General features: G+C 43.6%; 1 protein-coding gene across 1 annotated transcript in view; it reads right to left on the reverse strand.

The window, feature by feature from the left end:
• Positions 1-2,603: 2,603 nt before the first annotated feature.
• RAB4B (RAB4B, member RAS oncogene family) overlaps positions 2,604-12,516 on the reverse strand; it is a 222,034-nt gene continuing 212,121 nt past the window's right edge. Inside the window, exons 7-8 of the mRNA XM_078660396.1 lie at positions 11,111-11,264; positions 2,604-8,697 (exon numbers count right to left, since the gene is read on the reverse strand). Of these exons, the coding sequence (XP_078516522.1) occupies positions 11,149-11,264 (116 nt within the window). The 3' untranslated portion in view covers positions 2,604-8,697; positions 11,111-11,148. The remainder of the gene's footprint in view (positions 8,698-11,110; positions 11,265-12,516) is intronic.

Consider the following 12,516-nt stretch of genomic DNA (forward strand, 5'->3'; position numbering starts at 1 on the left):
ACCAGTCGGGACCGCTGGGCCCGGAGGCGCCGCAGAACCCGACGGAGGAGTGAGCGACCTCATGGCCATGAGGAAGGCCTCGATCTCCTCTGGCGTCGCGTCCTGCCCAGGGACCGACGGGTGTGGAGCAGGCCGCGACGCCTGCGGCGCCGGCAGAGCGTCGGGGGAAGTCGGAGGAGCGATGATGCCTCTTCGACTTCTTGTGCCTCTTACCTAAGGACTTTGAGCCCGAAGACTGGTGACGACTTCCGGAGCTATGATGACTCCGACCCCGCGACCGGTCCCTCGACCTCCTCGCGGACCGGGACCTCGAGCGGCGCGGGCCGACTGCCGGAGCTCGAGTCACTTGCGGGACCGCTCCCGTCTAGCTTTGGACGTCAGGGCCCGGCAGTCGGAGCAGGACTTGTCGTCGTGGTCGGGGCCCAGACAGTGAAGGCACCGTCGATGGGGGTCAGTAACCGACATCAGTCGGTTGCAGTCTACGCAGGGTTTGAACCCGGGCATCCCTACCAGCACCGTACCACTTTTTCCAGATCTGCGCTTGCTGGCGCGGAAAAAAAGAAGAACCGACGTCAGCGCGCGAGGGCAGCGTCTAAGTACTCCGGCGACGTCATCCCGGCGCCAACGACGCCTACGACGGACGTGGAGCCGCAAAGGACGCCTACTGACACGCAAGGGTACTGCTACGCAAAAGTTTCCGGATCCAGTCTGACGCCTGGGGATATTCTAAGTTAAGGAATCTATCACTAACGTGTGTCTTTCAGATATGTTAAGTTAAAACATTTATACAGCGCATGAATACCAGTGGTGTCTTGGCGCTAGCAAACCGAGAAGCAGATAGTAGAATTAATGCGGAGCTTGGACCAAGTTCCTAGTAGGTCATCTGTAAGGGTCTCATTAAAGGGCAGAAAAGTTCCGGAGAGGAGACACCAGGCTGCAGGACCTCCATCAAGATATTAGCCTTGACCGCCACGGAAGGGAGCTGAAGGTCCAGGACTTCAGCTGCCCTTCGACCACAACAGCAAATGACACTCCCTCCTCCACAGCCACTGTAGGGGGAGAAAGTAAGCCAGAATCTGGAGAGGTCTCCAGCGGCGCTGGGAGCATCAGCATCAGGGCCAGTGACCGGGAAGGTCGCAATGGCTTGACCAGCATCAGATCGGATCAATTCCCAGATACATAGGGGGACATAAGTGTTGGGGCCAGAGCTGCAGGCACAGCGCCTGATGGAGCCCTCTCTGACCCTCAGGGCCCAGAGGCGCATCAGGAGGGTTAGGCCACCCAAAAATGAGGCGGATGGCCTTATAGAACTCTCGGAGTTGGGCGGGGCATTCCAGCTGGCGGACAATTGGGGAGGCGCAGAGCCGACACAGGCACAGGTTCCGAAGAACGAGGCCTTCGTTGCGTCAGCTGGGGAGAAGTCGAAGCATGCTTAGACTTCTCGCAACATATTACTTGAGTGTCCCAATGTTTTGAAGTAGGACGAAGAGGACTTGGGACTCCTGCCCGGACCTTCTTCTCGACAGGGACGACGAACGAGACCTTCTAGGAGTCAAGCGACATGGGGCCAATGGCTTCGGAGCAATGGCCCGATAGTTGGAGCAAGACTTTGAATTGTGGTAGTGCTCCAGGCGCTACAGACAAACCAGGGACAGGTGACAGGCGCTGCGTGGCTTGAACCCGGAACATGATGGGGAAAAAAACTATACACCAAAAAGGGGTCGACAAAACTCAAATAAAGTCTGTCAAAAAGTGACAGAGGGTAGCTCTCTTCACAGATCAGGTCACGCCGAGGTGATGCTTATATAGGTGACACGGACGAAAACTACAGCGTAGATGGGGCTGAAGACATCGGCAGAGCTGACTGATGACACATACCAGCGTGCAGAGGTATTACTCGATGAAAAATCTTTAGGATCCAGTCTGACACCTGGGAAATTTAAGGGTAAGGAATCTGCAACTAGACAGCTGTATGATATTAGAATGGTAATACATCTAAACTGACGGTGATTGGGCAAGAGAGGAAGACCTATGGGTTGCCAATCCTTGGAGAACTATCTGTGGAACTAGCACATTGTTTAAAGTCACTGTAATAGAGCAGGGCACTCGTGGGCTACATATTATCGTGAAAAGGAAAAATTGTAGCAACCTACCAAAAAGTGTAAAACCGTTTGGGACTATAAGGATTGGTGAAAGAAATACGAATTGCACAGCAACAGAGGGTTTAGCAATGTACAGGCAAGGACTGTGGAAATGTGCTGGCTCTGGCGTGTAATCTTTGAAGTATTCTCTTTCGGAGAACTGAATGTATGGCATCTAACATGAGCTGCTGGCTGGGAAGGGAGCAGAACTAAACAGTTTGAATGAATTTTGCTTGTACCCAGAACAACTAAGACACATCACAGGTGTTTCAATATTTTTCTGCTATCTGCCGACCCCCACATGCTAGCTGGAACCAAAAGCTGGAGAGAGGATTGAGAAGATACATCAGCATTGTTTCGTTCAGAAAAGGCACAGTAGCGTTATGGATGTTATCACATTTGCATTACATTTGATGGCATCTTGATATGGCCATTAATTAAACCACAGGCATAAAAGAAAGGTTTTGTAGAAATAAATGTTTTTTAATTATTATATATTTTTACATATGTTTTAGGACTTACAGTAACACTGCCCTTTGAACTGGACACGTACAGTACACCAGTGCCAGGTTTTATTGTGCATCTGGGCAAATTTATTTGGGACATAGCAGAAAACAAAAACCAAAAAAAGATAACTGCGCCATCATTTCTCACATCAATCTGTGCAATTCATACAAGGATTACTAACATCCACCACTTTTGTACAACAGCATAAAAAAGCCTCTATGAAGGAGCTTTGGAAAGGGAAATTCTGTCCACGCATAAGTATTTGTAATGTGCTTCTTCTAGTGCCCTCTTTTTTTCTAGAATCGCACCATTTTTAACATTCTTTAAAGAGTAGTTTGAAAAATCTCCAAGTGATACAACTATCAAATCGATTTTAAAGCCCAGAAGCAGGGAGGACAGGAGATACTATACAGCTAAAAGGGACACCTATACTCTATATTGCATTAAGGGAGGATGCCTAACCAGCTCTAAAAAGGTCACCGACAATTCAAGTGCATAAATCCCAGATTCGCCAAAAACAGGACATTTGGAAACCTAAATTATACCCAGTGCATCGGTCTGTGTTCCTAGCGGATGGCATAAAACCCTGAATTATGAACACCATCATAAATAGATTCACATTTGAATTAACAATTGATTATTCACACAATGGGTCCAACAAATGTAAACTGTATTTATTGAAACAATATTAAGGGTATTTTGCCAAGAAGTATTTAAAGCTACTACAAATTCCTACCGCTTTCATCACTTTCAAATTCGTGTTGGAAGAAAGGATGTGGGGATTGGCATTTTATAGTCTTTTATTCCATCCTCTAAACAGGAAAGCTAGCGAAGAGGAAAGGAGAGCCTCCTTTGGGAAAGCCTGACCCGGCATTAAAAATGCAGGAATGGGATTGCACTGCCTTCCTCCAGGAGAAAAGCATACTTGAAATTTACATTTGTTGATCAACTGCATATGAACAAATGGGTCATACAATAAGGGGTTCTTAATGAAGGCTATATGGGAATAATTGGGGCACACATTCTAACTGAGCAACAGGACGGATGGAGACTGAAAAAAACCACAATTATTCCCAAAATTATTTTTGACCTGAATAAACCAATCATAGAGAAACACTACTAGAACTTAAGTAGGAATGGGTAGTAAAGGTTGAACTATTTGTGTTCATGCGCCCTCAAGCATTCAACTAAAATAGTCTTTGTACAGTTACAGATGAGTTATTGACATATTTACAGGTTGCATCTGTGCATCAGAATCTGGGCTCACACCTTGAAATATTACTCCAACTGACAAACTAATCTTTCAACAGATGAGTCTGTTTGCCGTAAAAGGGCAGTCTTCCACAGTTTCCAATGGATGTGGCAGCAGAAAGGCTTGTCTCTTCTTGAGACCCTCAGAAGTTGCAATGTTTCATTTTAACAAGCTGGTCAGTCATCTATGCCTGCTAGATGTTCTGAAATCTGTGGGCCAACAAGCAACTGGCTTTTCAAACCTTCTAGGAGTAAGGTTTTGAGTTAATGATCTGCAAACACAGCAGCAGTCTGAAGATGGAAGCAACCGCAGGCACTACCACAGTCCCTGTCTGGGTTGGGTTGCTTTTGATGACCTGTACATTTCTGTGGAATGATAAAGCATACATAAAGTTGTCAATGACGTAAAAAAAAGGGCCTATGTTGATTTCAGACACTTTTAAATGTGAAACTTTAAAGTAGCTAAGTGTGACAAACCAATTCTTGCTTTATTTGACTCTATACCTCATCAGAAGAAAAGACCTGTTGCTTTTCAGGACTTTGTTTTCTTTCCCTCATCAATGCTAAGCTCTTCCAAACAAACTTGTGAATACCTGTAACTGGGGAGACAGAAAGCAGCTGGAAGAGGTGCTATCCCCTTAAATACATACAGAGCACTTCTGAAATGGGAGTACAAAACAGAGAGAGAACCTGCAAAAAGAAAAGGCACTATAACAAAAAACCCCAAAAATAAATAAATCACAAAGACTGCTTGCATAGGTAATTTCCTGTTGCATATATTTCACTTTTGAGGTGTTTTTGCAAAACATAGTTAATCTAATTTAATCTCCTCCAGTTATCCGCTATGGTAAATCTGGATGCAGAAGGGTGTTCCAGTGACTTGACTATAGGCACAATACTTCCACAGTAAAAATAAATAAGGTTTCGATAGGTGCTAAAGTAATGCCTTTGCTTATGTTCGGTATTCTGCATTGTCAATAATATGCTTACTCTATCTACATCATGCCACAATTGGCAGCCAAAGTCAACAAGTACCCTATTGAGTGCGTCAGAATACAGATTGTGTATGTCACACAAGACAGAAGAGTGATCTGGGAACAGTCTGCTTAGCTTGCACTTGGTTTTTGACAATTAATCTGGAAACTGTCTCTCTGAGGACCAATTCATTCATTAGTACCAAAACCTGGAACCAGGAAAGGGGCCTGCTTGTCCAATACACGAGAACAGAAGATATGTAGCACCCTGGGAATTTCAAAAGATTGGAAACGATATGCCTGGATCCTACGTATAGATATCTACTTGGAAGTTAAAGTGGAGTTGCATGTTTCACATCTCCCTCACTTTAAGTATATTCCAGCAAGATGCAAGTCACAAATGGGCAGAAGGCACACATACTCCGATGAGTTACAGGACTAAATAAGGATGGCTAAACACGCAGCTTCTCTGACCATTACCTAGAACTTAGAAAAGACATATTTAAACCAAAATTAAACTGACATTTCTACAAATATGAATGTAATATTCTGCTTGGCTACACTTCAACTCAAGAAAAAAGAAGGAATGCTCACTGCATTTGAATTAACAACAAACAAACATTTTTACACAAAAAGGCCAACGTATTCACATAACATAGCATAACATTACAATGAGAGATTCAAACAATTGGACCACCAGTTACAGACTTAACTTCACACAGTCACTCTTCAAAGTCCCTGGAGTTTAAGTGCCTATTAACTCTTGATGAAATGGATAGGTTTCTGAAAAGTGCACTGAGTAGATATGACCAGACCAAACACAGAATTCAAGAATGGTGGGAAGAAACCTGTTCAATCTAATCTTTTTGCTGTAAACTGTGTCCTCTAAATTTGATCATTTGAGGAGATAAAGGTCACCCTTTTCCAGTCACATTTCAACAAAAGCAGAGCTCCTGACCCAGACAAGAGATTATTTCTCTACCGAGACTACACATTTTCCTACCCATTCTCGTTCTTCTTTTCAGTCAGAACTACTCTGTGCATGGCAAACAGAAGGCGCCATACTTTAAGGAAATAAAAGGGCTTTTAATAGTCAGTCTGCAAGCAATAGCAAAGCTCAAAAGAATGGCCCCAAGCTCAACAGAAAAACCTAAATTTGAAAACACTGGAACAAGTAAACACTAATACGAACAATACATTGTATCAAAGGGGGCAACCTCAACCAAGTTAAAGAAATAAACCATTACCCCCTTTATTTTGATTTTTTTACAAAGCTCTGGACTTAAAATGGTGAAGGGCTTGGTCACAAGGTGCAGCAATAGAGATTGCGATCTGAAAAGGAAGAGTGGTACCAACTCTAGCCTTCCATCATCTTGCCAGGAAACAACGCCGCTCTCCCTTTCTCTCCCTGTGTAGGTTCAACCTCTTCTACTTTCTGAAACTTGAGGGCAGGGATAGCAGACAGATACAACACAGGTCTTACAAAGTTTCCAAAAAGCATGCCAGCTAAACAGCCTATGGATGTGTTTCTTTAAAGATGGATCCTTGCTTGAGTAGCTGACGCAAAAACACATATTAATCCAATTTCAGTGAATTGTCAGCAACGAAAATATACAAAGTAATAATTACACAAAAGAATCCCTTACCAGGATGGAGTTTCCCGGGAAACTGCCCAGAATGAGTTATTTTTGTAAAGCCACCCTGCATTATTTTGGAGCATCAAGGTCCAGTGTTTAAGGACACTTGAAGAAAGCGTTGGGATCTTATTAGTGAGGTACCTTGTGAGCTCCCTCCTTCACTCCCAACACCATGAAAACTTAAAAGCGGTTATTTAAAGAGAATTTTCAAAGTCGCCACATGTTCCCTCTGCCCTTTATTAACTACCTGTGACGTTCACCGATTTTTCAGCTATATAGTCGGTTTTGAGTCTAGATCTGGAAGTCTACAAATGCACGGGAAGTGGCATGAACATTTCTTTATGGTGTAATAAAAAAAAACTCCAAATACTAGTGAAACAGCATTATAATATTACTCAACACCTTTTAACAGTATGAAATAGCATGCCCACCAGTTGACAATGTAAAAATCACCTTCATTTTACAGAGGGCAAAGGACCACCCACTCAGCCGAGTAGTATGTTCTAGTGCATACAAAGCATCAAATGTCGCTTCTTGAGGCTTCAGTTTTTATCTGAATGTTGGCCGTGTAGCTTGACCCACAAAAATTAATGTGCATGAAGAATGTGTTAAAGGATGTTGGTTTTTACACAATTCTCCAGCCAGCACAGGCTGGACACCCGAACACAAATATACAGCAAAGACATGGAGAGGATACAACACAACAAAAGCATAAAGCGAAGAGCTACAGTCAAGTTGCAATGTACTTTTGCCAGAGTGTTGTAGAGCCATCACTCAAACATCCTGAGCAGTAGAGAAGAGAAAAATAACTACCTAGCTCCTTCCCTTCCACTACTTTTGCCAACTATTATGAATTTTTTCTTAGGTCTGCAAACATCTAGAGAGACTAACCCCTGCAACAGATCCGCATAAACAGTGGACGCCTTTAATATCTATGATAGAACACTCTTCATTGAAATATGATGGGAACAGACTTATCAAGTGCACTATTTGAAATGCTCGATTTAAAAAGAAACTGAAATGTGGAATATAACTGTGCAATTTACTTCTATATGTTTATCAGTCTAAGAGAGAAAAATGCAGAATACGAGTTGGGCAAGTTCAGAGAACTCTGAAACATTACGCATAGCCTATTAATAAGATGCTGCACTTTACCCAGAGTGACAATGTTACTTTCACACAACTGTTTGCTTTTTCAGGACTGAGACATTTTGACCGAAATGCACTTCAAAATGCTGCTTAAAGGACAATTAAAAGGCAACAAATCAGCTGAGACAAACAAAACACAAAGACATACCACCTGAAATATAAACAGAATTTTGATATGCCATGCTACCAGAATTTGCATATGAAACCATGATGCCCCTTCATTTGAATAGGACATGTAAAACAAGCAAAGTTAACAAGCTTACTTTGCAATAAAGAAAACAAACAGATAAATAAAAGCAGAAGTACTGAAAAAACTCTTGGTCATGCTTCACACTAAGCTTTCTGTCAATATTTTAGGGAGGCTGTTGCAGACTGCTCAAATGTATTGTAAATAAAAGAAACAGTAATTCCACAAGACTTTCGCAGCCAATGAAAGGCTCAAAGAACTATACTCAGTCTTTAAGGGACTTTGCTCTTGGTTATTGGTTGAGTAAAAGATGGGGCACACTGTGTGACGCACTGGGAATGAAAAGAATTGGTCTCAAAACCTGGGATGAATGTACAGGTCCCAACTTCTACGCACTGTACCCATTTGCTCTCCTCTTCCCTTGCGTGGTCACATTTTCTCTGAGAGAGGTCTGGTGCTGTGCCCAGAACGACATATGGCTACTTTCTCCATTATTGGGGACATCTTTGAAGCAGTCTCTGGCAGGTCGATTGTTCAAAACAGTAGTCGTGGCTGGATTAGGCCCTTGGACCACCGTCCTGGTTCCCACAACAGCCTGTGGCAGCAGCTCTGGAAACACGTGATCGGATCCACGCCTTTCCAACCTTTGCATACTCATCAGCAGAAAGGATGTCCAAGAACTTACTTTCTTAATATCCACAGGGAGACAGTTTCTACCATTATTCGGGACGATAGGGGAATAATTATGGAGGGGGACATTGGAAAAGCAGCAAAGCCCAGAATCGTGAAATTCAGAATAAAGTGGCTGGGGGTGCTCCTTCACACTGGTCCAGACAAGTCATGGTACAGCACTAAACAAAAGAGGGAGACAAGAAATGCCAATGTCAAAAGAATAATTTTGTATTTCAGAAAACACACCTGATATTTTTAAGTAGTTTAATTTTTATATCTGCTGCACACAGACAAGTCCCCTTCTCCCCGGTTTCTACACACACCAACTACATCAGGTGTCCCCCCTATAACAACACCTTGACCAGTATTTTGCGATGCAGCTCTTTCAGGGAGAAAATGAGAACAAGACTCCTATGGCCCAAATCATTAGAGATGCACCATGAAGCACCTTCTAAACGAATGTCTAACTCACCTAATGCCAGTCTGTTCCATTTGCAAAGCCCTTTACTCTCAGATCCACAATGCCTAATCCCCTTTAAAATGGCACTGTTGAAGGTCAAAAAACGTTTTTACTACAACAAATCTCTCATTAGTCAATGCTCCTCTGTTTGGGTCAGCGAGGGTGAAAGGCTAAGAGCTCTATGGTCATCTGACTTCCACTACAGTGCACAATGCCTCCATATATTAGATACTTTTGTTCTGAAGGGGGTAGGAGTCCTGTCAAGTGGTTGAAATGAAGAGAGCAGGCCTTTTTCTAAATGGGCAATACAGAACTATATCCCTCAAAATACACAGGCTCGGCCTCAACCCCCAAATATATGCTTCAAGCTTTATAATAAGCCCTTTCAGATTAAAGGAAATAACCATGTTAAGAACACCCTACATAAATGTGAATGGAACATTGTCTGCCAAATTGCTGAATAAGGCTTGAAGTCAGAGTCCGACACCAAATTATCCAGAAATGGACACCTGAAACAAAATGTTCCTGAAAAATGAAGAAAACAAATCCCATTACATGAGAGCAAGTGTTGCACGTGGTTTATCTGCTAACAAAAACCCTAGTGAACCTTGTAAGATACCGTAGCACACCCACTCCAACAAGCTTGCTCCCTGGACACCGGAACATCATCACACTGTAGCCTAGACTACGAGACAAGGTTTTTTGGTACACTTCCAGGGCAGTACATGAGGCAAGCAGAATATTAGTCAAGCTGTGTTGCTTATAAAGCCGTAGCTTACATTAATCCTCCATACCGAGCTGTTCTAACCTCACTCAAGTGGCGCAAGAAGTAGGACACCTCTACTAATTGAGGTTCCCAAATACAAACTACAACTGCCCTACAAGAATCCTTCTCCATATTCCCCGCCCTATTGAAACAGTCCACCATTTTACCTTTCAGGAAGCAGCTCAGGACTAATCTGTTTCTCCAGCTCTTGAACTGATCATGTTGATATAATCCGAGTCAAACAAACTGCTGCTCTACAACCATAGTTAAATACTAAATATTACAGCTCTTCTGATCAGGTAGGTAATTAAGCCTGGGCAGTAAACTTCACTCAGTTCGCGGAGTTTTCTGCACTCAGCGGGGCTCGCGGAATGCAGATAACTCCGCTTCGTGATGTGCAGAGGAGTTTTTAACCCGCTCGCGATCGCAAACGGTAAATTCGCGAAATGTAAGTACACACACACGAGCTGCCGCTCGGGTAGAATTTCCACCCGAGTGGCAGGAATACCAGCACAAACTGCAGTTCGCACTGCACTCCGCCACTTAACTGAGTTTTTTTGTAACTTCGCCGCGTTCATAGCAAAACTCTGCGAACTACACCCAGGCCTAGGTAATACCTTATTTTAAAAGGAGCACACAATTATCTTGTGGTTTGCAGGATCCCCAATTAAAATAGATAATAAAAATACACACCGGCCATGCTCATAACTGATTGTAACAACTCAAGATCCCTCACCGAGTAGGACATCTATAATAATGACCATATTTTTTCCCCAACCCTGTAATTGATTAATGCATTTCAAATCTCACTATTTTAAGTTTATACATGTTCCACTTTAGCACAACTGTCATTTACAACATGAGAAAATAAACATTGCATCAGAATACATCACATCAACAGAAAATGCAAGTTCCATGTTCACTGTTTCACACAATCTGTTTAAGATGGGTCGTAAACCATAGACTTATTGTGTTATCCTAATGAGAATGGCAGAATTGGCAGAATCTGGTTCTCCTGGGTCATGAACTGTCATAATCAGTACAGAGAGGAAAGGTCTCCCACATTCAGATAACAGAGGGCAGCAACAGCCGAAACTTAAGAAAACAATACACCACGTAAATGTAACCCAATGATCTCTTTCATTCTAGCACTCACTAATGCAATTACTGCCTTGAACGAATACCACAGCCGCATTACTCAAGAACCGTGGTTACACACGTTGATAAATGAAGAGCAAACTGAAAAACGGTTGTGTTTTGGTGGCACTATCCAGATAGTGTTATGTGGATGTACATACGGAAGTCTATTTATGAATCACTAGTGTAGAACATGAAGACCAACAAGTGTCACTGGTAGGTAGATTACCTTCTAGACGAGGCCTCTGCAGCCAATCTGCTTGGCCCTTAACAGTTGCACTGTTGCCTGGTCTGTGTCTGGGATCCACGCGGCTGCCGAAGCTGACGCAAGGAGGTGTCACCGTACTGAATTCCTGAGCCCATCCTTTCAGGGTCAAGCTCCCCTGTGAAGTCAAAAGCAGTTTGTTGTTGATGATATTTGATACTTTACAGGCTTTCAAATACAGGTATATTCTATAATGCAGATTTGTAGTATACCATGAGCTCGCACGTATACTGTGTGGGTTCAACCCGCTATGCACGCACAAGCTAGCCTCAAACATATCTAACTACACACAGAAAGTACAACTAAAGACACAAAGGCACAATATACTTTGAGAGGAAGGGCAAAATGTAATGATGACTACATGAAGGAAGTGACGGAGCAGCCACATGTACAAAAACAGACCTATGGGAGAAACAATTAAGAATTACAGAGCTCTTGCACAAAAAAGGGTGGAAAGCATGAAAATCCAGGTAGATAGGCAGTCCAAACATCCCCATGCACAAAGACGTACATTTCCCAGATCCCTGCAAAAAGGCAGTCTCCAAGTAACCCACACGCAAAGGCAGAAATACAGCCAGAAGCGGAAAATTAAACACCGAAATGTAGGACTCAAGTACGCAAAATACACGACATGCATTGAAGCAATCAGAGAACATCGCCGCCACAAAGTAGTCCCATAAAGAAAGTAATCACAGAGAAGCCATGCGGAGGAAGAAGTCCAGAGATGCCATGTATAGGAAGGCATACTGAGAGCCAGCATGTGGCCTGTGCCATTTGAAGCTGCAGCATTCAGCAAAGCACAGCAGAAGAAAAGGTAAGCACCAAGATTAAACAGAAGTAGCCACATTCAGCAAGGCAGTCGAAAAGTACAAGTTACTTACCTTTGGTAATGATGTATCTGGTAGAGACTATTCAAGCCGCAGATTCCTTAACGTAGAATTATCCCCAGGCGGGAGACTGGATCAGTTAAACTTTTCTTTTCCCAGCATTTCTGCGTGCTGGGGGGAGGGGGCGGTACCACGTGACTCCGCCCTGACGTCCGCGGGCGTGACGTCAGCGAGGTCACATAAGGCCCACCCCGGCGCAGATAAACAGACAGGAAAGAAGCGAATTGAGGGGAACAACCCATTCGGAAAAGTGCCACGCTCCGTGGCACCAAAAGTCATAGAAGGGAAGAGCAGTCCCAGCCACTGCAAGCAACTCTGCAACAATACAACATTCTCCCTCGAGACAGTTGTCCTCAACCAGGCGTTGCGCCGAAGCTCCACCATCGTGGAAATCGACCTGCCCAGTGAGTCGGCGATTGACGTTCCGAAGGTCTAAGATAGGACGCAGGCCCTTGTCCTTCTTTGGAACAAGAAAGTAGTGGG

This window comes from Lissotriton helveticus, chromosome 9, assembly GCF_964261635.1.
Source record: "Lissotriton helveticus chromosome 9, aLisHel1.1, whole genome shotgun sequence".
Classification (NCBI taxonomy): domain Eukaryota; kingdom Metazoa; phylum Chordata; class Amphibia; order Caudata; family Salamandridae; genus Lissotriton; species Lissotriton helveticus.